We start from the raw sequence: 25,745 nt of genomic DNA, 5'->3' as shown, positions 1-25,745 counted from the left end.
TTTTAGCTGTAAGATATGTCCCGTCACTGGAAACCTGTGCTGCTCTGCTCCCTGTGTTTTGCCTCTGTTCCACCACAGTAAGACTAGGAGCCACGTGGCCTTTCCTCTCTTGCTGCAGTGGTTACTGCTATAGCAACAGCTGCTGTCTTTTTTCATGTCTTCAGACAGAAAAGGATTTCTCATCTTTCTGAGGAAGTCCTGCTACACTGCTGGTAAGGAATGCAACACCCTTAGGAATTCAAATGGGAGGGAGTACCAGCTAAGCTTTCAGTCTGTCTTCCCCCCCTTCTCCCCAGTTTGAGCTGGAGGTGTCTTGAGTCATATTTTAAAGGGAAGATGTAAGACTATAACTGACTGGCATCAAAGTAGCTCGCAATCTCCTCTGCTTTGGCAAGATTGAGTGTCCTTGATCTGGCAGCTTAATGATTTATGATTCAAATGTGAAAATCATGTGGTAGCATGATAATTACACAACAGAAAGCAATAACCATAATTGTGTGGTTGGAAGAGAAGGAATTACTTGCAAGGATTCTTTAATGAGTGCAATAATATCTACTCATAGTGAATTTTGTTCAGCCTCACATAACTGTCTCATGCTTTATAATCATTTCAGCCAATGCTGCTGTATATGGGTGGAGGTTTTTTGGGGGGGGGGTTGTTTGGGAAGTTTTTAGAGTTTGTTTTGGTTTGGAGTAGGGTTTTTTTTGTTATTTTTTGTTTTTGTTTTGGAGATTTTATATTTCTAAGACTTCTATATGAAGTGAATGTTCCTTACTCTTAAACCAGCAGAAAAATCTCTTGGCTACAGTGCTACCAGTACAGCCTGACAGCTCTCAGAGAAAATGCCCTCACAGTAAAATGTAGTTCTCCGTGGCATAACTTTTGTTATCTATACAAAGCACAGTAGTGTCATCTGAGCAAGGACAGCACAGCAGAGAATTGGGTGGGGGGAAGTCTCAGAAAGTTTAGAGACAGAAGGCAGTAAAAAAAGGGAGAGTTGTCTCCATGGGACAGGTTTTGATATGGAAATAAAGTGCTTAGAAAATACAGTCCTAGACTAGGACAGACCAATCTTGTAACTACTTCAGTGTTTTCCCTGGGTTCTTGCATGAATGCTGCCACAAACTGTATTATGGTCCAACTAATACATAGATCATCAAACAACCAATACATTTACTTCAAATCTGTGTTTCCAGGGTACTACATGGATCTGTATTCCACTGCTACAGATGCAGACACAGGTTATTTCTTTACATGCCGATTCTAAGAGTGTGAAGGCAGTCAAAAATAGCAGGAATAGAGATGAGATAGGGACAAGTAATAAAAAAATCTATTAGTGTGATATGTTCATATCACTTAATCCAAAGCCCTTAATAAATACAGTCTGTTTCTTCATGTGACAGACATTAAAGTTTGTGGTAGAATATAAAACTGTAATATAGCAAATATTCACAAACACAGTTAGCAGCTCTCCTAGGTTTTGAGCCTGTGTCTCACAGGGTGCATTGCTCCTATCTGCATTTGGGGAAGAACAGTGCTCACTGCCTGATGCAATATGACTGCAGTTCTGCTTCTATAGAGCTGGAGATTTCTGCTGCCAACTTAAACAAAGGCTAAAAAGTTTATTCTGATTGAGCAACACATTGCTGCAAATTTTACAATCTCATAAAGTAGAAAAGCAATTTTAAAGTTAGGCAATTTGTTTATTAAATTAATTGTGGAGAAGTCTGTCTCTCCCCACCCAATCCCTTTTTGCCTTTGCATATCAAGTACCTACCACTGCATTGCATTTAGTCACTGTGGTAACCACTTAAAAATAACCAATGTCTCTGGAATCAACTGAATAGCAACTAGAAGGCAGAAATACTGTTTTCTGGATAACCTGCTCTGAGTGTCATCACTGAGGTCCTGCTCCTTCCAGATCATCGCCTCTCTTTATCACATCGCCTAAGCCTGACCATGATACTGTTCTCTTCCGACTTTTCATCCTTTTCCCTTCTTCCCACCTTCTTTAACAGCAGGTTTCTAGTAACTATGGCAACAAGGCTAGGAATTTTCCACTTATTCGTTTTGTCTGAAATCTGGGTCATGTCTTTCTCATTAAGTGAAACTTGTATGGAGAGAACTGGTCCAAACCCAGCCTTTGGTGCAAGAGAAGGCAATGTCAGTTATGGCAGCACTTACATAGTGGCTGTATTTGGTCCATTGTGTTAGAAAAATGTAAAGGTACAAAGTAATCCATTTATAATTTGGGAAGTATTCAATAACTATGAAAGCATTTAGTACACAACTTACTCAGGGGAGAACCATTGCTGTAACTTGCTCTAATTGATGTTGATTTATAGGCTGGGAATAATTGCATATCGTGCTTCTTGTCCTAAGGTATGTATTAACTAAAGGGGTACCTTCTCAGAGTGGTATCAAGTGACGTAAATGCCACCAGTAGCCTCTTTCAAGAGGAAATGTAGTGTGAAACCTTAAAGGTGTCTCCTGACAGGACAAAACAATAATCTCCTCTGCAGTATGACTGGGTCTGAGATCACAGTTTCAGGACAGAAAGATCTCCAGATTTTAACTTGTTTCAGTGCCAAGGGAGTAGCAAGATTATCTCAAATGTTCCTGTTTTACAGATTTGGATATACCACATCTCCTTCCACCTAGGATGACTTAAAAGCCTAAAACAATTGCTGTTTGTTCATGGGGAAGCCATGCAAAGCAAGGATTACAAGGCATTTTTGTACACACTTGATGGGTCACCTGTAAGAAAAGCAGAAAGCCAGCAGTGCGATCAGTGGCCTGTCTATTACTTTATGTGTCTTATACTGTAACTTGGTAAACATCAGCATCAGCTGTCAGCCAGATTAATTTTAGTAACAGGAGCAGGCTCAGAGATTTGGCAGGGTATCCAGCAGTGTATCAGCTGACCCAGCATCTGCACTACCTGATCTGAAGGCATGATGCCACACAAGGATGAGCTCACAAGACTGTTTGGTACTTCCTTGCATGTGTGTTGTTCTGGCCACAGTGAGCAATGAAGGCTTTTACCCTTCTCCTCCAAAGCTTTTCAATAGCTCAGTGTTCCTGTGAATCACACACACACCAGGTGCCTGCCAAGCACACAGGAAACAGCTCATCTATAGCTGGTTTTTGTATGCCTCAGTTTTCTACATCAGTGTTCATACAAATATCCCATTTCCAAAGGTAAAGAACACAAAGGTGGGGAGGGCTGCAGGACATTAGAGCCCTACATATGACCAGAGCAATCACAAAACTTTTATTTTTGTGGAATAAGTGCTTACATGTTCACAGCTGTTAGAGCCACAGGACTGAAGGGTACAGACACTGCTCTATGTACATTATAAGTACGCCACCAGCTGCATCAAATTCAGTAAGTTGACTGAATTCACACATTTTTCATGAAGGCAACATTACTTAGCAGATTTTCTAGTTAGCTTCAAATTTAGGAGCAGATACATGCAAACCAGTAAGGTCAAGAACCAATGAAACTTGTAAGCAAACTACACCATCCCTTATGAATAGAGAAACTGAGGCTTGCAAATCCATAACACTGTCATCATAAAACCAGAAAATATCTTCAGATGTGGTAGGTTTGTGATCTAAAGCCATAATGCTACTTTGTACCAGCTATTTTGACATGTGTTTGCAAAAGAATTTTTACCTTTTTGGAAAAGCGGAGTAATTTTTTATCTTGCTGCCTTATCAGTTCATCAGCAGAGAAACACTGAGTAACACAGGCCTTCCAAACTGCCTCTTAGTCATGGCAAGGTAATGACTGTCTCATAGTATTTCATGATAGTACACAGAATTAAGAATTGCTGTTGAGCAGATAAACTAGGAAAAATACATTTGGGCTGACTGTGACAACCTTCTGCTCAAGAAAATAGCAAGGAAACAAAAACCACCCTTTGCCTCATTCAGGAGTGAAAGAGCTATAGGTTCCAGGCAGGCTGCAGAGCCCAGGCAGCTGCAGGTGGGAAGAGGGGACAGCAGTAGGATGCAAGCTGGACACCCCACAGTGCCCAGGTGTGCACTGCTCTTGTCTGTTCACACAGAAACCTGCCAGGTGCTTACCTGCCTGTACTACCAGAAAGCCAGCAGTAATGCAAGGTACAGCCAACCACTCCTGCTTGAAGTCATGAAGACCAGAAGGCTAGACTCAGATTTCAATTCTGTCTATCCATATCTATCTATAAATTGGGAAGGGGAAAAAAACCAAAGAAAACTTTCTTGGGTTTATATTTTGCTCTCACTTATGCTTTGAAATTAAAACACGTAACAAATCAGTTTTTACAATTTTGGGACCTACTTAGAAAGATGATTTGGGCAGACTCAAACACACCCTCATATACCCTCTCCATTCTTTCTCCCATTTCTCTTCCCCTTCTTGCAGGGTCATGGTTATGTTGTCCCCTTACACGCTGTCCTCCCTGAGCAGGTCCTTGCAAGGTATGGGCAATGCTGCCTGGCTCAGGTGACATTTTGCTGTTGTTTGGTTACTTTCATGCAGCCATGTCTGCAAGCATTTCTTCCATTGTTAATTTTAGCCTTGACCTAAAGCTTCCTGAGATGCCAATAGCCTGTCGTCAGGCTGAAAAGTTTCTGTCCAAGTGTTTTACCTGAAAGCCAAAGCAGAAGGCACATGGGAAACTTCCTAAGTGTGTGTGGGAAGGGGAGGTGGGTGGGAAGGGGAGGTTTCTGTCCCAAGGGCCTCACTGGAGGCTCTGCTGCCCTGGCTTTTATCAAGTTTCATTCACACAGCAGCAGGTTACAGCCCTTATCACCCATGTCCCTCTTCCGCCCCAGCCCACACTGCTGCCTGCCGTCACTCTGCATGGGACACCCCGATCCCTTCCTTTGGCTGGCCCAAGGGACGGTCACACAGCGCACACACACAGAGCAGCCCCAGAGGGCACACAAGGTCAGCATCTGAGCAGAGCAGGACAGGAAAGACTTACACGGAATGACCAGGCTTGAACAGGGGGGATGGAGGATGTGCTGCTGGGAGGAGCAGGCACAGCTCGACACTGGGGCAGCCTGTGGCCTCTGCCCCACCCCTCCCTACAGGGGCAGAGCTTAACAGACCGCACAGGGCCGCACTGAAAGTCTCTGGAGAAAGGTGTCCGCGCCTAATCCCGTTTCTCCATACCCCATCCATTCTAGCTGGAAATACAGCTGGCTGGCTCACAATGGGCGCTGGATGCCTGGGGCAGCCCCTGGGGATGGGGGCCCGGGCACACTGTGCTCCAGGCCCATCCCACAGCACACGGATCACATCCAGTGAGGGAGACCACACCACCTCTCGGGACAGTCTGCTCCAGCGCTAGGTCACCTGCACACAGTAAAGAAATTCTTCCCCGTATCCAAGTGGAACTTCCTGTGCATCACTGGAAGAGCCAGGCTCTGCTCGGTGGCGCCAGAGGCAACGGGCAGAAAATGATGCTCAGGAAGCCCGACCTGCCGAGGTGCCCCAGCACAGCGCGTCCCAGCGCGGTTCTGCCGGGGCCCTTCTATGGCCTGTGCTATGGCAAATCACGCTGCAGCGCGGAGGCCGGTTCGGCGGGCGGCGATGAAGCTGAACGGGCCGGTCCCCCCGGCCGGTGACACCCCGGGGCTGTGGCGGGCCCAGCGCGGTTCCCGGGCAGCCGGGCAGGGCCGGAGTGCGCAGGCGCGGCTCCTCCACCGCCCGGGGGCGCGCGTCACTTCCCGGTGGTGCCGGTCCCGCCCCGTCCCGCCCCGGCGCGGGCCTGCCAGGGAGGGCCGGCATGGAGAAACTGCGGCGGGTGCTGGCCGGGCAGGACGACGAGGAGCAGGGGCTGACGGCGCAGGTACGGCCCGGCATAGAGACCCCGCTCTCCCTTACCCTCCCTTCCTCTCGGTGCCGGGCCCGGGCCGGGTCGGTGTCTGGCGCTGCCGCCTGTCCCGCCCCCGGCCTGCGCACACCCACCCCGCTCCCCGGGCTGCCCCGCAGTGCCGGAGCCGGGCACACACCGGCAGGCAAAGGAGAGGCCAAAGTTTGCGGCGTGCGCCGAGGGACGGGGGCTGTGGGCAGCGGGCTCTGCCCTGAGTTTTGGCGAGTTACTCTTGTGTGGAGCTTTTGGCCGTGTCGTTGGCTTGGGGTCCTGCGGTTTCCGCAAGGTTTTCTTGTGCTTAAGCGGGGAGTTTGGACCAGATAACTTACTATGCTCCCTTCCAACCTGACTTGAGTCTGCGATTCAGTGTAAATTACTTCTCCATTCCCTTATGTTCTTAAATTTGCTGAAACAAACGTTTTCTTTACACAAACGTCGTCTCATGTACATTCTGCTGAAGTTACTTTTACCCCTTACTTCTTAAGTATGGCTTAATTTTTCTATTTCCTTCCCACTGGCTTCCTCATTGCCAGCAGTTCTTTTTGTTTTGTTTTTGCTGTGTTTGAACACCACACATTCCTGAGCACTAATCTCCAGGTTGAAGCAAAGCTGAGCGTGCTTACAAAGGACCATTTATTCTTTTAGCTCCCCCTTAATTCATGTGACTGCAGGTCAAAGTGCCCCACATCAAGGAACTTCTTGCTTCTGCTTGCTAATTCCAGGGTGCTGGGGGAGGCTGGAATGTGACTGGGGCTGACAAACCCTGGGGAGCTGGCACAACCTGAGCATAGCTGGTATAATATTAGTTTTAGCAGTTTGCTGCTGACATGCTTCACTTGGTTTTGCACTGAGTTGTTGGTGTTCAAGGCTGATGAATTTGGTCTCACTGCCACAGCAAAGCACCTAAATTGTGTCCGCTGGTTCTGGAAGGAGTGAAGAATCTGTGCACTTTCACACCAGAACTGGCTGCCAGCATTTGGGAGGGATGCTTCACCTTCTGCTCTTCTTAGGATTATCAAAGAAATACTTTTATTTCTGTTAATCTCAGTTCAGTTCCAAGAGAATTGATTATTCTGCCACCACCAGGCACGTTTCACACAAGGCACATGATAGTGACAGAGTTTGCCTTTACTTGGTGCTGTGATAATTGTTTTAAGGTGGCAATCAATAGGTTAATGCCTACATGTTTAATGCTTTTATATTTGAGTTTTATATTGTGAGGAAAGAACTGAGCTAAGAATATATTTAATTTGTTAAGTGTCAGTAATTAAGCTATGTGGGATTTCACTATTGCATATAATGATACTGTTATAGGCAGAAAAGACTTTAAATGAGAAAAATCTGCCTATACTTAAAGCCTATCTGGTACATGATAGAAGAAAACTTATAAATGTGGTTTTTTGGTGCAGTGCAAAGGAGCTTCATGCTGAGATGAACCAGAAAGACCTTTAAAATAAATAAATACCCCTTGACTTTAAAAAAGTCAAGTGTTTAGGTCAGTCAACTTCTCAGCTGTATTCTTCTCTGAAGGTAGCAATGTATTTGTAGAAGAGTGGAAATCAAGCCTCTTTTTAGAAAGGAATTTCATACATGACATTCACTAAAGCTGGAGCTGAGTGATGCTGGCTATTTTTGAAGTGTGTGTATTAGAGCAAAAAAGTGTGTGCACCCATGCAGGGAGGAACACTTGGTACGAGGTGGGGCTGTGGAAGAAAGTGTGAGGTTATGCTTTGTGTTTGTAAAATCTTCAGCTGTTTTCATGATCTTTCTGGACACGGGTCATTTGTTTGCCTGAAAACAAAGGGCCTCTCTTTGGAATATCTGGTAGTTGTGTAATGGCCATCATATGGTTCATGTCCATAGATATCTCTGTATTCTTTCCCCTGATTTTTGTAGAACCATTTTCATGAAGTCACAAGTCCTTCCTGCTAAGTAGAAGACAAGTCTATAATGAAAGAACTGTGTGAGGATTCAGGAAAGTCCTTCTGTACTTTCCAGACTCTTCAGATAACCAGCTGTTGTTTCTTGCTGCAATTAGATCCATTATTCTAAATATATATTTTTAAGAAGTATTTCATTACCAAAAAGATCTATAGTAACTAATAATCGTAGCAGTATTTTGATGTTTTCAGGGTACCATTATGCTGTTTAGTTTTATCAACACCAAAACTAATGTAAAATCTGTCCATGTGATACATTGGATGTTGCATGATAGCTGCTTAAAGAACTCAACACGATTTCAACAAAGAGGAATAGACCAGGTATTTCTTATATTTTTACAAGAAATTTTATATTAAATTTCTTGTATTTTACTCCCAACTGTGGATAGAAACACATATAAAGAGGCCTGCTAGAGAAAGATGAGAGTATGTTTCTATAAATATTTTTCACTATGGCTTAGAAACTTAATACTACAAACTTACTCAATATTTCTTTGATTTTTCTCCATTACCTGCATATTTACCATTGAGAAAAGATGTAATTGTTAGCTTCTGGAATAGTAAAATGAAGTGGTTCTGTTTTTCTATTTACCCACATGGAAAACTTGGAGAAGATCATTAATATATGGGGGAAACCTGGGTGGATGTTCAGAGCCACAAGAAATATTTTTGATCAAAAGCAGCCTTGTGGATTATCATTCATATTGTTTATTGTGTGTCCATTGCAGTGTTCAGCAATGATGCTGTTACCAACACCTGGAACTTGTCTATCAGGCTATTGTGAATTCCCAGATCAGTTCCTTATGGTTCAGGAAGTCTCAATTCTGGATTCCAGTTTCCACTTAGGGTTTCCTCTTGATTTTTGCATGTCTTGGTCATTTCTTTCATATACTATCAGCTTGAAATAGCCTGTGAATAAAAAGCTTTGCTTCTTGCCCAGGAGCTTGGCATGAAAGTTTAGCAATAGAAAACTAAGAATTTCCTTTGGTTGATTTCAGTTTAATTTGTCTTTTACTTGTTAGAAACAAGCTGATAAGCAGTATGGCAAGAAGGGTATATGTTACAGGAACTCCTCCACCTCTGTTGTGTAGTTCTGCACATGAACTACAGGTGTGGAACATGCCTGGCAATTTTTTCAGTCTCCTAAGTAAAAGCTTTTGCTCAGGCAAATACCATAGACTGCAGTGACAACTCCTTTTATCTGAAATCTGAGATTAACTGTATCATTTATATCAGACACACAGAAAGAATCTTTATCATTTTTGCGTTGTTTCCTGCTTTTGTTACAAGGGCAGCTTAGACTTCCTTTTTCTTAGGGTTCGTAGTATCTGAGAACCAAAGCTGTTAGCTCAGGGTGTCTCATGGTCCCTGGTATAGAAATTACTGCCTGCAGCACGTGTGGTGGGATACATACAGTGTCAAAACCTCAGCTTCTAGAGTGAGCCTGGCATTTTAGCACAAGCTGGTGTCTGTGGTGAACTGTGTATCTGTAACTCAGCTTTTGCAGCAAGGTGCTTCTCTGCAGTGTTGAAACAGGCGTCTTGGACAGGCAGTGAGTTCCATTGCTTCCATGAAACCTGAAAAGTATAAATTGTAGGATATCCTGGCTTGGAAGGGACCCACAAGGACCAGAGTCCAGTTTCTGGCTCTGCACAGAACCATCCCCAGGAGTCACACCGTGTGCCTGAGAGCACTGTCCAAATGCTTCTTGAGCTCTGTCAGGCTCATGTTATGACCACTTCCCTGGGGAGCCTGTTTCAGTGCCCAGCCACCCTCTGGGTGAAGAACCTTTTCCTAATATCCGACCTAAACCTCCTTTCACAGCTTCAGCTGTTTCCTCATGTTGTGTCACCACATGAGAAGTGATCAGTGTCTGCCCCTCTGCTTCCTGTCATGAGAAAGCTGTTGACTGCAATGAGGTCTCCCCTCAGTCCCCTTGGGTATTGTGGACTAAGAAAATCCGTTACCAGATCCCCAGTTTCAGGATTTCAAACACTGCATTAAATAGGTTCAGCTTGATAACATAAATGGTGACGTCATTGGGAGTGGTTGGAAGGATGAGCCTTCATTTTAATACCATTTAATGCATTTATTTTATTTTACACAGAATGCTCTGTGTAAAAAGCTCTGTGTAAAAAGCCCTCATGCCACAGCTTATCTTCCTGTAGTTCATGTAAATATATTGTCAAACAGTTTTTAAGAGTTAAATCCATAAAATGTATAAAAAATTTTGGTGTTTGTGGTATTTTTTGCTCCAAGCCTTTATATGGTTCTCTTATTTCTTGTGCTTTTTTTTTTTTTTTTTTTTTCATCTATTAACTGTTAGGGATTTAAATGAAGATAAAGCTGTTTTCAAATTTATTTGAAGAATGAAATCTCCTGGTAGTCACTTCAGGAGCACTGTCAGATAATAAGATTAGAAGAGCAGTAAGTGGCAGCAATGAGCCTGATGCCCCTGAATAAAGGATTTATCTTCATCCTTTTCCAGTTTTCTAGGCATTCTGAAATGTGTGTGTTTGGTTTACTGATATTATTGGCCTATCTACACTTCATTTCTGAACACAGATGGAAAGGATTTTTCTCTTTATTGTGTGTGTGTGCCTTGTGGTTAGTCCTATGAATAGGTGTAACTAAAGGCATGATTGAAATGGGTATCTTCAGATGTGTGCTATCAGCTATTCCTACTCTTCCTAAAAATGCAGGCATTCAGGACTCTGACTATCAAATACGATTTAAAATACTAAACTATCATTCAGGTACTGTTTTTGTCTGTTTCTTTAATGCTTACAATAAGGATAAAGTGTTGGACCTAACAAGGTAAGCTGCATCCTCTGACCTTTGGAAAGTTGTGTCATCACAGCACCTTTATGTGTGCATGCATGGGGCAGTTTTTTATTAAACTAGATACAGATTCCTGATTTGTACAGATTTGAAATTGTTCTAAGCAGTAACCAGATTTCCTTGGTTAGTTTACCACTGCCTGAAAGAGAATTTTCTCCAGAGATAAGGAGAAATATCATGCTCATTGGCTGGGAAAGGTCTATCGTGTATTTGGTTAACTAGACTTGATTAAAATACCTGTTGACTAGATAACAAAAGAGCAAGTTTGCCTGTGACTTCTAAACAAATAGGAAAGTTGGTTTTTTAAAGTAATTTAATGTAAGTTGAAGCAACACTTCACTTAATAGGCCAGATCAGAACAGAAAGTACATTTAATTGTAGTGATCTGGAGTAAGATGAAATGCATTGTTCTTACAGCATGGGTGGAGATGAGCTGAGCACATCTAACAAATCACTTCTGCTGAAAGGGGCCTTTCTGCCAGATACATGGCCCTGCCTCTTTCCTTACATCAGCCCTGCTGCTTTTCTGACAGCTTGCAGAGCTGGCTTGGCTCATTACCCAAGTCATCAGAATAGAAGCAACACTAATTCTGTTCTCCTGTCAGGAGTTGTGTCAGGCAGCTCAGCTCATTGGGTTCTGGAGTCACTCTGGAGAAGCAGGAAGTGAAATATTCCCTTTCAGCAAGTTAATTTAGTCTGATTCAGAGACAAACTGGGTTAATCTGTCTACACCTTCAGGAAGGTAAATGGAACAGTAATTGGAGTTGTAATGCTTGCAGTGGATACTGGCATTAATATGTACAAGGGATCCTCTCTACTAACAGGAAAAGATGGTAATGTCTGTAGGAACCTACAGTGTCATACAAATGGATTATTTCCTTCTGCAAATTGCTGGAAGGTCCATTCATTTTTTTGATTTGGTACAATTGTGACTATTTTCAGTTGTGTGATGATAAAAAAATCTGTTTGAAAGTGAAGCAGCATTGCTTGCATGCCAGGACATACTTTTATGGGTTTTGTCTTTTCTGTTTGTTTGTAAACATATTTCCATGTGTTCCAGATTGATAGTATGATTTTGTAATATGAAAGAATTAATACACAAGCAACCGTTAAGCAAAGTAAAATTATTATTTTGAGCTAAAAATGATTTTGTTTGAAATTAAGGACTTTGTGATAAAGAAAAAAATGTCTTTTAGATTGTTCTAAACTGGGTTTGTAATATCCTTTTTTTCCTCTCTTCTTATTAAGGTCCTTGATGCCTCAACACTCAGCTTTGGTACTCGAGTCAGATGGTTTGCCATATGCTTTGTTGCTGGCATTTTGTGTTCTTTTCTTGTAAGTAAAGCTATTTTTTTCCCTTGTGCTTTATTACTGTTCTACAGTTGAACCTCATTGATATTCCTACTTTATGTGTGATTCCATGTTTGCTTTATCCTGCACTCTAAATTTTGTATGCATTTATTTACCTGGACGTGTTGATCTCTAAATTATAATTTTATGATTTTTCTTCCAGTTACAGAAGAGAGCATTTTTACTGTAGCATAATACATTTTCTTACTAAAAGGTTTGAACACTGACAAAGTATGCTCTATTTTGTAACTGATGTATTTGGAAAGAGATGTGTACTCATCTTATTTTTATTCTCTCCAATGAAAGGGAAAAAGAGAGGGGAAGCTTGAAATGTTTTTAAAGGCTGAAGAAACCACAAGTGTAGGATGTCACACTCAACAAATCAATAGATGATGACTGTGGTTGTGTGTTGACACTTGAGAAACCTGCTACACTCCTGGTGGTTTTACAGTCAGCAAATCATTTGTTCATTCCTGAACTTTAGGGGCTGGCAGGAGTCTGCAGCCTGCAGTTAAGAGTTGAGATCTATGAATTGCTTGGCTCTGTCAAGATCTGACACACGAAACTTGTACTAGAAGGCAGTTTTTCAGCTGCATGGAAACTCCCAGAAGCAGCTGAAAAAACATTGGGGAAGTCCTCCCCTTTTCCTCATTCTCTATTTTCCTTCCTCCCCCCACTCTCCTCCCTCCATTTCTTCCTCACTTTTTTCCTTTCTTTTCACCACAGATTTCCACTGAAATTGCAATTGAGTAGAATGCAGTTGCTTTTTTGTTTAGTTGGATTTTTTCAGGACACAGTGTGCAGATCACAGTTTGTTTTGCTTCTAATGGGGGCTCTATTTAGGCTCTGACAGACTGAGAAAGTTGGGTCTGTACAGCCTGGGGAAGAGAAGGTTGCATGGAGAGCTCATAGCAGCCTTCCAGTATCTGAAGGGGGCCTGCAGGGAAGGCAGGAAGGGGCTGTAGTGATAGGACAAGGAGTAATGAGTACAAACTGAAAACAGGGATATTTAGGTTAGATATAAGGAAAAAAATTATTTGTTGTGAGGCGCTAGAACAGGTTGGCCAGAGAAGTTGTGGATGCCTCATCCACACTGGCACTGTTCAAAGCCAGGCTGAATATGGGGCTTTGAGCAGCCTGGTCTAGTGGGAGGCGCCCCTGCAGGTGGCAGGTGTATCTAGGTGGTCTTTAAGGTCCCTTTTCTATGACTCCTTTTCTCCCTAGTCATCCTAGGGAACTGTGATCAGCAGAAGGTTTTGGATTTATTTTAAGTTCAGTGGAAAGAAGAGGTATCTGGAAGGAAGAGTTCTAAAATATTTCTTTTCAGCCTCAGTGTGTATTTAGGCTGCAAGTCCAAATGGGTGATTGGAGAAAGGATATGGTGAATATTAGTACAGCTTTATGACATTTTATCTTGTGTGCAGAAGTGTAAGATGTACAGTAGGGCATTGTAACAAAAGTGAAAATGTTGTGAAATAGGATATAAACATTACAAATAAATACGTTCAATATTATAAACAAACATTGCCTAGTTATAAAAATATCTAGAAATCCAATGAACCAACACATTGTTTGCCAGCAGGTGGCAATAGAAGTGTGCTGGGTAGTGACTGCTGCCACTCTGAGAGCAGTGTGCTCTGCTAATGTATATCAGAATGATGTTCTTCATAGTATGAAGCTGTATTTATAGACTGTAAGAATTAACTCATTGCAAACATACCAATTACCTGTCTTTTATAGGGAACAGCATTGCTATGGCTCCCAAAGGGAATCAAACTTTTTGCCGTGTTCTACACCCTGGGAAATATTGCTGCGCTCGCCAGGTATGATTTCATAGTTACTGGTTTTAGAAAAGCACCCTCCTTTTAGCTACATTTCCATTTGCTTTTACTCTGGGGTTCTGTCTATGTTGTGTGTAAACAACATTGTTTTCTATTGAATGCTAATAACAAAAACTTGTTTGTTTTACAGTTTTGTTGTTTATCAGTTACCTTACACGCCTGTTTGTGGATACATCCCAACTGCTATCTGAAGTATGAATAACAAATTCCGAGCTGAATGTTTTGTACTTTTTACAGCTAAGTCCTTCTGCCAGGTACAGAAGTACCTCAGCTTCAGGAGCAAACTGGTAGTCTGCTCTCTGTATGGATACTTTGTTAGGAGCTTTTTGCTTTTAACAGAAAGATCATCATATTTCCAAGAAAACTTTCAAAAAGGAAACATTCAGGAAATCCTTGTTTTGACTGTAAGGCTGAAGGCAGAATCTAAAATTTGCTCACAGTGCAAAATTTTTAAACTCTGATTCTTTGAAGTGTTCCGCATAACAGTTAGTCCTAAAAGTTTGCAGAAGGGGGCCTCTTAAGATTGAAAAATTCACTTTCACAGTTTGAAAGACACATAAGAAACAAGTTAATGTCCATAAGGTATTTCCACTTTCTGTTTGTCCTCCTTCTCTTATTATCTTAGTGTGAGGCATGGTCGTGGGACTCAAACCCCATGGAGTCTGGTCTTGACTTTCATGGAGTCTGACTTTAGTCAAGTAACTTAACTTTTGAGTCAAAGCATTGTTCATCCGTTAGAACTCAGGTAATGTGATACTGACATTTGAGAAACGTGAAGGTGCTGCTTTTCCCCAGCAAACTGGTTGGGAGACAGTTATGTGTATACTGACATTGAGTCTCAATTGTAGAACTAGTCCATCTCATACTAAAACAAGACAAAAAGTTAATACTGGAGATAGGCAAAGCTAAGTGTTTGCCTTTCTCTTCCTCATCTTACTATTTATTCTTTGTTGTTGGTTTGGGGTGAGGTTTTTTGGTTGTTTTTACTTGGTACTTTGAGTGTGTTTTCATTTCTTCAAATTAAATGAGCACTTTAGAAACTTAGTACTAATCAAATTTAATTAAGAAGAATCAAATTTAATTAAGTTTTTGCAGAATAGTATTTCTTTCAGGAGAATGCTGAAAATCTTTAATCTGCACTCCAGCTAAAATTAGAACTAAAAAGAGGCCCATTTTTCCTTCAGTAGTCCTTTTGGATATAAAAATACAGGCAACTGTGTTCTAAGAACAGTAGGAGATGACAATGAGCTCCCAAATTGGCAAGCACATTTAAACTTTTCTAGGCTTGTTTGCAAGTCTGTATTTAAACCAAAATGCAATTACCACTCTTACTGGCCTGCTTAGTCCCCTCTAGCTTGTCCGTCAGTTTTCTAACCATGAACATGAAAACAATGATACTTACTTGATTATTCTCAGGGATGATGAGTGTGTCTCCTATAGAATGGTGTATCTAAAAGAATTATTCTGTTTAACTGGAGGATGTCTAGAATTTTTTTTCCAGCCTTTCTTTCTGCTCTGTATGGAATCTCTTCTCGTCTCTGTAGCAGCTCTTGTGATGTTGGTCTTCTCAATATGAATTAAATTACAAATAATCCATTTTGCTTTCTGTATTTTTTTCTGGCTATTTTATGTGGCCAAAACTTAACTCCTTTTTACCACTGTATTTTCCTCATCCCTATCCTTCCACTAGCTAAATAATATTTTCTTTTAGTTCTTCACATCCCCTTTTTTTTTGTCTCAATTTATTTTTATGGGTCAACAGACAAGATGAAAAAATACTGAGAAAAAAATCATTTGGACTGCAGTGAATTTAAAACTTTTCTTTTTCTATTGAATTGTGAAAACTTTTTCACATTTAATATGGACATTTGAGGTCTGTCTACATAAGATTAAAAAAAAAGTGAAGGAGGTATATGTGCAAAGTTGCTGGTAGGAGAACATTTAGATGTGGAAGATTGATTTCTGTTTACGGGACGGAATGTGGAAGCCCATATTTCTTTAGTCATAGAAGGCTTATGATTGGTTTCAGGAGGAAGCTCAATCAAACTCTTCCCTGCTTCATTTCATATAAAAATGAAAGACTAGAAAAGAAGTTAGACTAGGTTTTCTGCTCTATAGTAAAACATTCAGACCACCACAAGATTACAGGTATTTTAACTCTCTCATTAAATTTTTGTGTTTTCCACAAAGCAGAATGACAAGGAAGAAAGAGACTCATTGCAAATATTTGAAGCCAGAGAATTACTCCTGAGGTTGTGAGCTCTTAGTTCAGATGGCATTTCTATGTATAAAAAGGTACAGCATGTAGAGTTGCTGATGGTTTTCATTCTCCCTTCAAGTTAACTACAGAGTATAAAAAAGCAGGAGGATTTATACAAACTACTGAACTTTTTCCTGCCTTTTTGCTTGCTGAGTTTGACTAAAAGAGGTAGAACTTACCTGTAATCTTGATTGTAGCTACTTGCATTCTGCCTGGGTAAAAAAAAAATACTGTTAAACAAAAAGTTTCTACAGCAGGTTGGTCTTTGTAATCATGACATTGTTTTGGCAAGTCATTTGTTATAACAGCTTCAACACAAAATTCACTAGACTTCAACTTGAGAACTCTGCTATACTTATAATGTTTTGTTTTGGTAATGTAAAAAGCTCTAACCACTATATTTGTTCCCATTATCTTTGCTGAAATCTTGGATATGATATCATTTACTTCTGCAGTTGAGTCTTCTATTTTTTCTTCTATCTATTATGGTGCTTGCCATCTTAAAATAACAATCAAAACATCTTTGACTACCCACCCATCTCTAAATTCATGTAGAGCTACTTATAGTCATTGTTCAATCTCCCCCCATTTTGTATCTCTTTACCATGATTTAAATTTAACTGTAACTGCACTGCTTTCTTAATCGTCTTTATTTATAAATGGCATTCAGCACCATCAAGCAGATTATTAGTGGAAATGTGTTTTTTCTCATGAAGACTGATTTGCTTCTGTGCTCTTCTGTTATTCCTTAAGTATATCCTTGTCACACTCTGTCTTCTCTTATCTCAACCACTATAAGTGTTCTTGTATTTGTCTGTTACTTTTTTTTCACTATGGCAATATTTTGGAAAGAATTTCGTGACCAAGGGTGACTCATAAACTGTTTCCAGGGCTAAATTCATTGAATATTTCACCTTCTGTTCTAGTGAGTCTCTGTTGCTAAGCACTGAAATATCTTTTTTAAAGACTTTGTAGTCATCTATCTGTTGGAAAACTGGTTAATTACCGACTGTCTTTCAGAAAGAGTTATTTAAAAGTGATTTACAATTTGTTTTGTTTTTTCTCTCCTATTAGTACATGTTTCCTGATGGGGCCACTGAAGCAACTGAAAGCAATGTTTGATCCAAAACGATTAATAGCTACGATTGTGATGTTGGTAAATACACTATCTTTGTTTCCTTTTATTAGAAAATTTCCCTTTAGCCTCAAAGCTAAATTTGATGCTTTTCTAAAAGGACGTTATTTCTCAGTCTGCCTCTTCCTTCTGCAGACAAATGACAGTCAAGCTGTTAAGCTCTGTATGTCACAAAGATGATCTAGCTCTTTTCTATGAACATATGTGTTTTTGTCATTTATTATTTTTTAAGTAATCATTTGGAATGAAATGTTCCTTACAAAATATTTCTTAGTAAATGCGAATAGCAGGTGAATTATTTTTAATTTATTTTCTAAAATATTTTCTTCAAGAACAAGGAGAGAGACTTTTTTAGCTACTGTGAAAAGTCAGTGGCTACCAAGTGTAGCTTGACAGTTGTTTTTTGGCTGCAGCTTGGTCTGTAAAGGTCAATGGTTCAACACTTCTAAAGCAATGGAGAAAATTAATTTATTTCACCAAAATCTGGGAGGCCACGTGTTTGGCTTTGAGATTCTCCATTGTGACATCCCTGGCTCCTTTACTTCCATGACCATCATATCTTCTTCCAGGAGGATGGAAAAAAACCTTCTCCCCAGTATTAGAAGTCTTATCCCAAAGCTCTATATTAGGTAGTTAAAACAACTTTCTCCCCTTGCTGCTTCTCTGTTTAATACTTTGCTCTCTTGTTCTTACTGATTTGTTTCAACTTTTATTTTTGAAATGTAGTTGGCTTTCCTATTCTCCCTATTTTATAACTTGTTTTTTCTAGTTTAATGGGTAAGAAGGTCTTCATAAATTGTTTCTGAATGGCTGTCATATGGAGGTTGTATGTTCTTCCTTTCTCACACCCACATGAAAAAATAGTTATAGTCTCATTTGAGAAGCTTATGTTTGCCCCTGTCTTTTGGGGAAGTCACTTGATGATTGCTTGGACTCCAAACTTTGTTCAAGAGGTTTGTTTTGCTTGAGTGTTTTTGTTTTGTTCTGTCATTATTTTCAACTTGTACCAAGTTACAAGTCCTAGATAAGTAACATTTTGTAGACGTGAATTAAAAATGTCCAAGAATGTCTCCAGTTATCCTAGAGTTTGTATTTGTTGAGCATGAATTCTCCAACACTTTACAGCTGTGGGCTTTTTGCAATGAAACTGGGAGCCTAAGCCAGACTCTGAAAACAGCAGGCACAAAAATCATTTTGCCCTGATGATCCTGTCATCCACTGTGCTCAGACATGGTGACAAAGAAAATAACTCGCTCTGAAGGCTGTAAAAACAAAACACATCATGGAAATGGAGAGAACAGAGCAAACAGAGCAAACATCACAGACCTACCTGTGCCGAGAGGGTACCAGCAAAGTTGAGAAAATGAGAATGAAAGGTTTCATCTAATCATGAACATGAATGGTGGATGAGAGCTAAGACTTTTAGTATGGAAATTTCAGTAAAACAGAGAAGGTAGATTTAAAGTTTTGAAAATTTTGGATGAATATGGCTGTTTTAATTCCCATCCTTACACAAAGCTAGAATTGTAGGCAATTCAGAAGTCACAAACATGTTTGGAAAATTTTCAGAGTGTGTTACTTTTATTCCTTTCAGTAAAACACCAACAAATTTTTTCAAGTGAAAACTAATTTGTAATTTTTTTCTGTTTTGTACTATGTGTAATGAAAAATGGAGGAAGCCAGATAAGATCAAATGGTGGGATTATTTGGCGTAGTAAACCCTAGCATTGTAATGTTCCATCCAGAGCGTTTGAGTACCTCAAACAAAGCTTCATGTGAGCTTTTTCACTGTACCTGAGGCACCTGGTCCCTAGTGGACTCTTCATTAGTGTCAGAAGATGAAAAAGCACTGGCAGATGAGGCCTAGCCTGTATTTGCCAGATCCTGTAATAGAGAATGGATGTTTTTAATAAAGAGTTGTTCATAGTAATGCACACATCTTTCTTGTCAGAGACAGGTGTTATGAATACCAGGTTCAGAATGATAGTATGTACTGGAATAAGAGAGTAGCAGTCACCAGACTTCTTGATTCCTTTCAATAAAGCTTTATCATCTAAGCCCACCTCTTAATAGGACCAACACATAAGGGTGCACACACTGGCTTATATTCCCACTGATTCCTTAAGTCAACTCCTGCCTTGTCTTCCTTTCAAGACTTGTCCCAGCCCTTCTGGCCATGCATACCTCATACCTGTGCTTTGAAAAACACCATGGAGTTCATCATATAGTCACTGTGTGACAGCCTTTGGTGCTGCTTGTTTCATAAGTCAATTTGCAAGTGCTGATTGCCCATGGCATACATGGAAATGGTTACTGTACTTGCTTCATTGCGTATTTGATTATTCATTCTTTTTTTTTTCTTTGTCTCTCCTTCTCACCCCAGCTTTGCCTAATATTGACTCTGTGTGCTGTATTCTGGGTAAGTGAGAATGCTTTTTTTTCTAAAAGGCAATCTCAGAGCCTGCTGTCTGTAAAGCAAATGCATCCTTCCACTTGCATGTGATGTAGATGAGAATGCAAAATCTGGAGCATCAGGTTCAGTCTGCAGACTTCCAAAATAAAAACTAAGAAAAGCAAGTTCAAATATTGTTTTGTTTCAGTGATGCATAGTTATGTCAGAAAATATCATAGAGTGTATAGCTATCTTCAGAAGCCGTGGATACAGAATATTAAGCTGGTTAAGACTACAGAAAAAAAACCCAGAAGTATCTTCAAGCATCTTGGTTGAAAACTAACTGTAGTTGCATTCCATAGAAGTAAATATGTCACTGGAATGAACTTCCATATTTGCAGAAGTGCAGTGACATGAGGGAGTGTTAACACTGATGTTGTTAGGTGTTTCCAAAGCTAGAAAAGCTTACATAGCATGATGCTATTGGAGTGATGGATAAAATGAATGGAGAGTTGTTGGGAAAGAAATAGCAAATTGAGACAAGGAAATTTAGGCATTGTCAGTTAACTCAGTTCTTGATTGAACAGTCTGTGTCAATTGTTTGCAGTATAGACTGCTGTGGTGCAAAATGAACTAACTTGCAGTATTTGTTGCCTTTTTTTTTTTTTTTTTTTTTTTTTTTGCTTAGTGGAACAAAAAAGGTTTGGCAATGTTATTCTGCATATTGCAGTTCTTGGCAATGACCTGGTAAGATTCTTAAAATTCCTCTTAATTTCTTCTCCTTGCCCCTACACCCGCATGATTATAAGCCTATATATATATGAGTCACATATAAGTGTGCCCAAATGCTAGCCTCAATCTGTTTTTCTCAGCTAGGTTGTGTAACTCCAGCAAAATCTATATTCAATCATCTTGCAAAAATGGTAATCTGAAATGTATTCTGCAATGTGTGAACTTATCTGAAGTCTTATGAAGGGAGTATATATGCAAAAAAAATTTGTTATGCTTCTTCTGTATTGTAAAAGTAATAGTATCATCTCCTCTCTTTTGAATTCTAGCTAATTTTTCATTTTTGAAGTGAAAGAAACTGAAACACATTTTCATGGGATACTGGGTAAAGAGTGGGTGGATGTGAGAGGGTGAATTTAGTGCAGCAGGTGCTGCAATGGCCATGAGTGTGCTCAGGGGCTGGCTTTGGCAGTGTGTGAGTGCAGTCAGGTGAATGCTTGCAGGCCTGGCAGAAGTTCTGCAGGTTACTGATTTTTCCACAGAGATGCACGCTTTGTGTCCTTGTCCCAGGTGAATTACTTGGTGCTCACTCTCAGGCAATCCAAGGTGACCACACTTTTTGTTTGAACTTGCCCTGAATACACAGAGTCTGTACTGAATGTGGGTCTGAGGACAAGGAACCATTTGTTCAGGACAAGGACTGTTGGGTGTGGTGCTAGATAGAGGGAAGACCTCTAGCTCAGACTGTACTCCGTGTGTTTGCAGCAGACAGTTCACATTTGTTAAATGTCCTGGGATTTGATCAGGCTGGGCTTGAGAACAGAGCACTAACTGTGGAGGCTTGTGAGGAGCAAGTTTCAGAGAAGAATAGTCAGCTGTCTGAGTGTCATAATTGTGGAATATTGTTCATCCTACAGCATGTATCTGTATTTAATTACATAAATAATATGATTAGATGTATATTTGCATAGTAATTTAGATTGTCTTTTAAACTGGAAAAAGTTGTCTCTATCGTCTCGAATACCGTTTTCCCTGAAATCTCTATTCCTTTTGCATTTGACAGTAATAAGTCTGTTTTTTTAAGTTCATGTGCAATAGAAGTTATTGCATATTTAAAAAAAAAAAGAGAAAAAGTAAACCATAAAATCAATGTCACTATGTTTACTTCTTGTCCAAACATATCATATTTTCTCAGGTAAGCATTAAATTGAATAGGTAGTCTTGTTTAAAATTTTGTTACAGCAGGTTGCTTTTATTAATACTGGGCTAAAGTGAAATTATTTGGTTCTAGGAGAACCATGAACACTCTGCAAATACACTTTTTTCTTCTTTTTTTTCAGGTATAGTCTGTCCTATATTCCTTTTGCAAGGTGAGTCTGCGTAAAATAATTTCCATCTTGGCAAAAGTCACTTACCTTTATGCTAGGGAGGGGCAAAAAGTACTTCGTGTGTGGAAAAATATAACATCCTCCCTTTTCTCTTAATTTTTAAAAAATGGCATAGCTGAACTTAAAAGTCATGCTTAATATAAGCTCTAAGTAGAAGTACAATACATAGTAATTCTCTTTAATAAATTTCTCTCCAGTTTCCACCACTGGAAATTAATCAAGGTTTTGTTTAAATAACATCTCCAATGATTTAACAATACAGTGATGCAATAGTGACTTTTCTGGTATTAAAATTTAAGGTAACTTATGGATCTGAGGTCCTAGTTAAAAGTAAACAAACAACATAGTGGCAGCTTCTGTTTCTATTTTTGAATTCCCCAATCGTTTTTAGGAGGGGCAAAGGCAACACTTTATTTTCCTTCTGGCAAGCTCCTCTCTCTCATTCTTGTGTGTACAATAAGGGAATGAAAGCAGACAAAACACATAATGAAAACACATGCAGACAATCAAATGTAAGAATCTGTTTTTTCTATGATTCATGTAAAATGCAGTTTGTTCTTCCTGACAGTGGGTTTTTTTAAAAAAAATTAAGCACTTCCATATCATTTAATCAGGTTTGCTGTAGTAGAGGTGTGGGGAAAATAATACAAAGCATTGTCTATCCCTTTCATCTGATAGTTTCCTGCAGCATTGCCAAAAAATCAGTACTCTTTTTTAAAAGCTTCAGATTTCATCTAGGAAGGATTTTTTTAAGATAGTCTTTGATAATTATAGTGAATAAAATTACTGAACTCGGGCTTCAAACTGTCATTTTACTATTTCTGACAACTCAGGCTAACCCAGTGTAAAATAGTATTCTGAATTCTTATCATTCCAGTGGCCATGAGACAGTCTCAGTAGGCTCATTACTTTTTTTTTTTTTTTAATGGCTTTCTCTGCAGAGAAGGCAAGTTGACATTCTGGTCCCTCTGACTTTTTCTTCCTACCAATAGAACTTTAATGTTCTGGGCAGAAAAACATTAGGTTATATGCATCAGTTAATTTCTTTGGGTTTATATATCTATTAGATTTTATGAGCCAAAAAACTGAATTTTATACAGGCTGCTTTTAGTAATAGTGTGATTTCTTCAGGGATTACTGAGTTATTTATTTATGTGGAGTGGTATCATAAATGTGTTCCTAAATTTATATCCTTGCCTTGTTGTATAGACTGCCTTTCTTATGGTAACAATGATCTAAACCATGCTAAGTGCCAGAGAATAGTATTATGTCATTTGTTTAAAGTATGCATTTCTTTTGATTTCATGAAATTATCATTCCTTGGTTTAACTCTGTTTGTGGTTTGCTCTTCAGAACATTTTGCTTATTCATGGGTTTGTTGGTGTGGGGGTTGTTTGTTTCTGTTTGTTTTTTCATAAATTAATAGTAGCTCTCCTGTTGGCATGACAACAAAAAGCCCCACCAAACCAGACCCAAATCAAAACAAAAACAAATGCAACAAAACCAAAACCCATGCAGTTAAGTGACTTTAAGGAGTGATGATAGTATGTTTCTTTATTTTTGAAACTGACTAGCAACAGAATACAAATTTCACTCCTTAGTAAGCTGTTACTTTTCTGGGAAAAGGAAAAATAAAGGAGACTAAAGCAAGTGATCTGAGTGTAACAATCAAAAACAGTTTATCGTTGATTGAAAAAAATGGAACTCTCTAGATCTTCCAAACATCAAGGCTGAACCAGCTGTCTCCATCCAGCGGGCTCTTCAAACCCTTCAGCCTGTGCTTTATTTCCTGCCCTGTGATGGTGCAGCTCCCACGTGCCTTGGAGCCCTGGCAGCTGTGCCTTGCTGGGGATTGGGCACTCCTCAGTGAGTCCTCGCTGGGCAACCTTTGCCAAATGGGGCTGTGCCCTTTGCTCAGCCTCCCATTGTGCTGTGTCTGCATTTCAGCATGGCCTGCAGTGCAAACAGGGAGGAAAAAACCCTTGGTACCCACTTGGCTTGAGCCTGGGCTTTAGCTGCTTTGGTGGAGGCACTCACACACAGATCCTGCATTTGATCAACTATTGATATCTGTTTTTAGTTTCTGCCACATTTGTAACTGGAAAGTGGTAATGGTTTAGATGTATGTAAACAAAAAAACAAGTATCTTAACTGACTTTATTTTTTTTCTTTTTTAAAGGGATGCTGTGATTAAATGCTTCTCATCCTGTCTGGGGTAAATTAAAACCAGGAACCACTGTCCACTTCAAAAGGCAAAATTTTTCTTCTGTAAATTTTGCTCAAAAAACTCTACTTTTCCACTTCTGAAATACCCAGTAACAACTTAGTATTTTCCTTGCCTTTTGCACTTGGGAGATTAAATAATTTTTACTAGAAACAGTTTTTAAAGTAAATGTGGAGAATTATTTGTGTTTACCCTGGAACTTCCAGGCTTTTTTTTTTTTTTTTTTTTTTTTTTTTTTTTTTTTTACAAGAAAGTGCATTCAAATACTTCATACAGAGTAGTCTTAACACTACTTGTATCCAGTAACAGTTTATTCTCCAGTGGAGGCAAGTCACTAAGGTCTGGGTAGTATGCATAAAGATTTCATTTACAGTTCTGTCTAAAACTTGCAGTGTGCCATTTATGTTTGTATATTATCCATTGTATGCTTTTCCAAAGACAGAGTTTTATAAGCATTGTAAAGATTTGGAAGGTTGTAACTACCTGCTCCTTTGAAATGTCTATACATGTGCCTTATGGAAGAAACTTAATGAGAATGTGAAAGGTATGTTTAAAACCTGTTGGATTTTATTAAAAAGTTGTATTTTAAATGTTTGGGTTTTTTTTTAAAAAAAAATTTGTACCTAAATACTTTTTACTAAAAGAACTTATGGCTAATGTATAAATGAGACTTATGAAATAAATCCATTTTAAAAAAGCCTAATACATTTTTTATTTAGAAATTGGTTATAGAGGGCTGAAAATTTCAGCATTACACTTGAATAAATATGAACGCGTAAATGTGTGTATATGACTATATCCAAATTTGTTTACTAGATTTGCAGAAGTGATCTTAAAGGTTCTTTTAGTATTTAGACAAACTGTTCATTCTGTCTTAATCTGGTAATAGATGGAAGTACTCTAACACTTTGCCTGGCTCCAGTAAGAGGTTCTTATTTCTAATTTTTTCAGCTAAGAACTATCCAGTCATTCTGGAGCAAAGTTAAATCTGTAATGTTTGACATTATATTGCAGGAGGTTCTTTTTTGCTCAAGGATGCATGTGCTTACTTATGTGTGTTCAAAACCAAGTTCATTTGGATTTTTTTTTCTGTTGATCCACAAATCTAGAAGGAATGGCTTTGAAAGGACGTGATCTGCAGTTTTGTGATCTGCAGTGTCAGGAAGGGGAAAACCTCAGTGGTTTTAGTATTCAAAGTTCAGGCTAAAGAGACAATTTGAGGTACAGTATGTTCCTGTTGAATCTCAGTGTATGTTGCAAAACATAGCAACAACTTTTGGGGAAGTTGTGTGTAGGGTGATTGCATTATTTTGCAGCTAGACTTCCAACTAAGCCACACCTTTTAACCGGTCTGTAACAATAAATTGCCAGGGAGGCATCCTCCCTGCTGGTGATAGGGAGGGCCAGGCAGTCCTGGCCCCACAGCAGGTTCTTGGCTTGCTAGTGCTGTGTGACGTAGGGACAGCTCTTCCAGCTCTGCCCACAGCCCTTGGGTGCTGGGGCACCCTTGGGCGAATTTTTAGTTCCTTTTAGTTTTCAGCTTGCATTGAAGATGAAGTAGGATGTGCGTAGGCAGTCATGGGCATCATCCTGGAAGTGACTGCACCTTCCCCAGTCGCTGCTGCTGACCTCAGCTGACTGGGGAGATCCCATCCCATCTCATCCCATCCTGTCCCATCCCACTAGTGCTTCAGAGCCTGGCTTTCATTTGCTCCAGAGCTGGTTTTGCCCATCACCCACCAGTTCTGATGGTACACAATCACCTTCACTGTAGT

General features: G+C 39.7%; 1 protein-coding gene across 1 annotated transcript; it reads left to right on the top strand.

The window, feature by feature from the left end:
• The first annotated feature begins 5,741 nt into the window (after nucleotides 1–5,741).
• On the top strand, nucleotides 5,742–24,234 carry SFT2D1 (SFT2 domain containing 1). Its single transcript, XM_083856977.1, has 8 exons — nucleotides 5,742–5,846; nucleotides 11,900–11,986; nucleotides 13,742–13,824; nucleotides 17,177–17,258; nucleotides 19,621–19,656; nucleotides 20,318–20,376; nucleotides 21,699–21,728; nucleotides 23,926–24,234. Exons 1-8 carry the CDS (start codon nucleotides 5,784–5,786, stop codon nucleotides 23,963–23,965), a joined length of 480 nt encoding a protein of 159 aa, XP_083713103.1. The 5' UTR covers nucleotides 5,742–5,783; the 3' UTR covers nucleotides 23,966–24,234.
• The last annotated feature ends 1,511 nt before the right edge of the window (nucleotides 24,235–25,745 follow it).

The sequence above is a fragment of the Zosterops lateralis genome, assembly GCF_965231275.1.
Source record: "Zosterops lateralis genome assembly, chromosome: 3".
In the NCBI taxonomy this organism is placed as follows: Eukaryota; Metazoa; Chordata; class Aves; order Passeriformes; family Zosteropidae; genus Zosterops; species Zosterops lateralis.
Note: the sequence above shows the minus strand (reverse complement) of the source record. Positions and strands in the feature narration are given on the sequence as shown.

Excerpts from the sequence above, each read along its gene's own strand:
- SFT2D1 (XM_083856977.1), top strand. The coding sequence starts at position 5,784 with ATGGAGAAACTGCGGCGGGTGCTGGCCGGGCAGGACGACGAGGAGCAG. Across the intron at positions 11,987-13,741 it reads GCATTTTGTGTTCTTTTCTT|GGAACAGCATTGCTATGGCT; the intron begins GTAAGTAAAGCT and ends TGTCTTTTATAG. Across the intron at positions 19,657-20,317 it reads CTCTGTGTGCTGTATTCTGG|TGGAACAAAAAAGGTTTGGC; the intron begins GTAAGTGAGAAT and ends TTTTTTGCTTAG.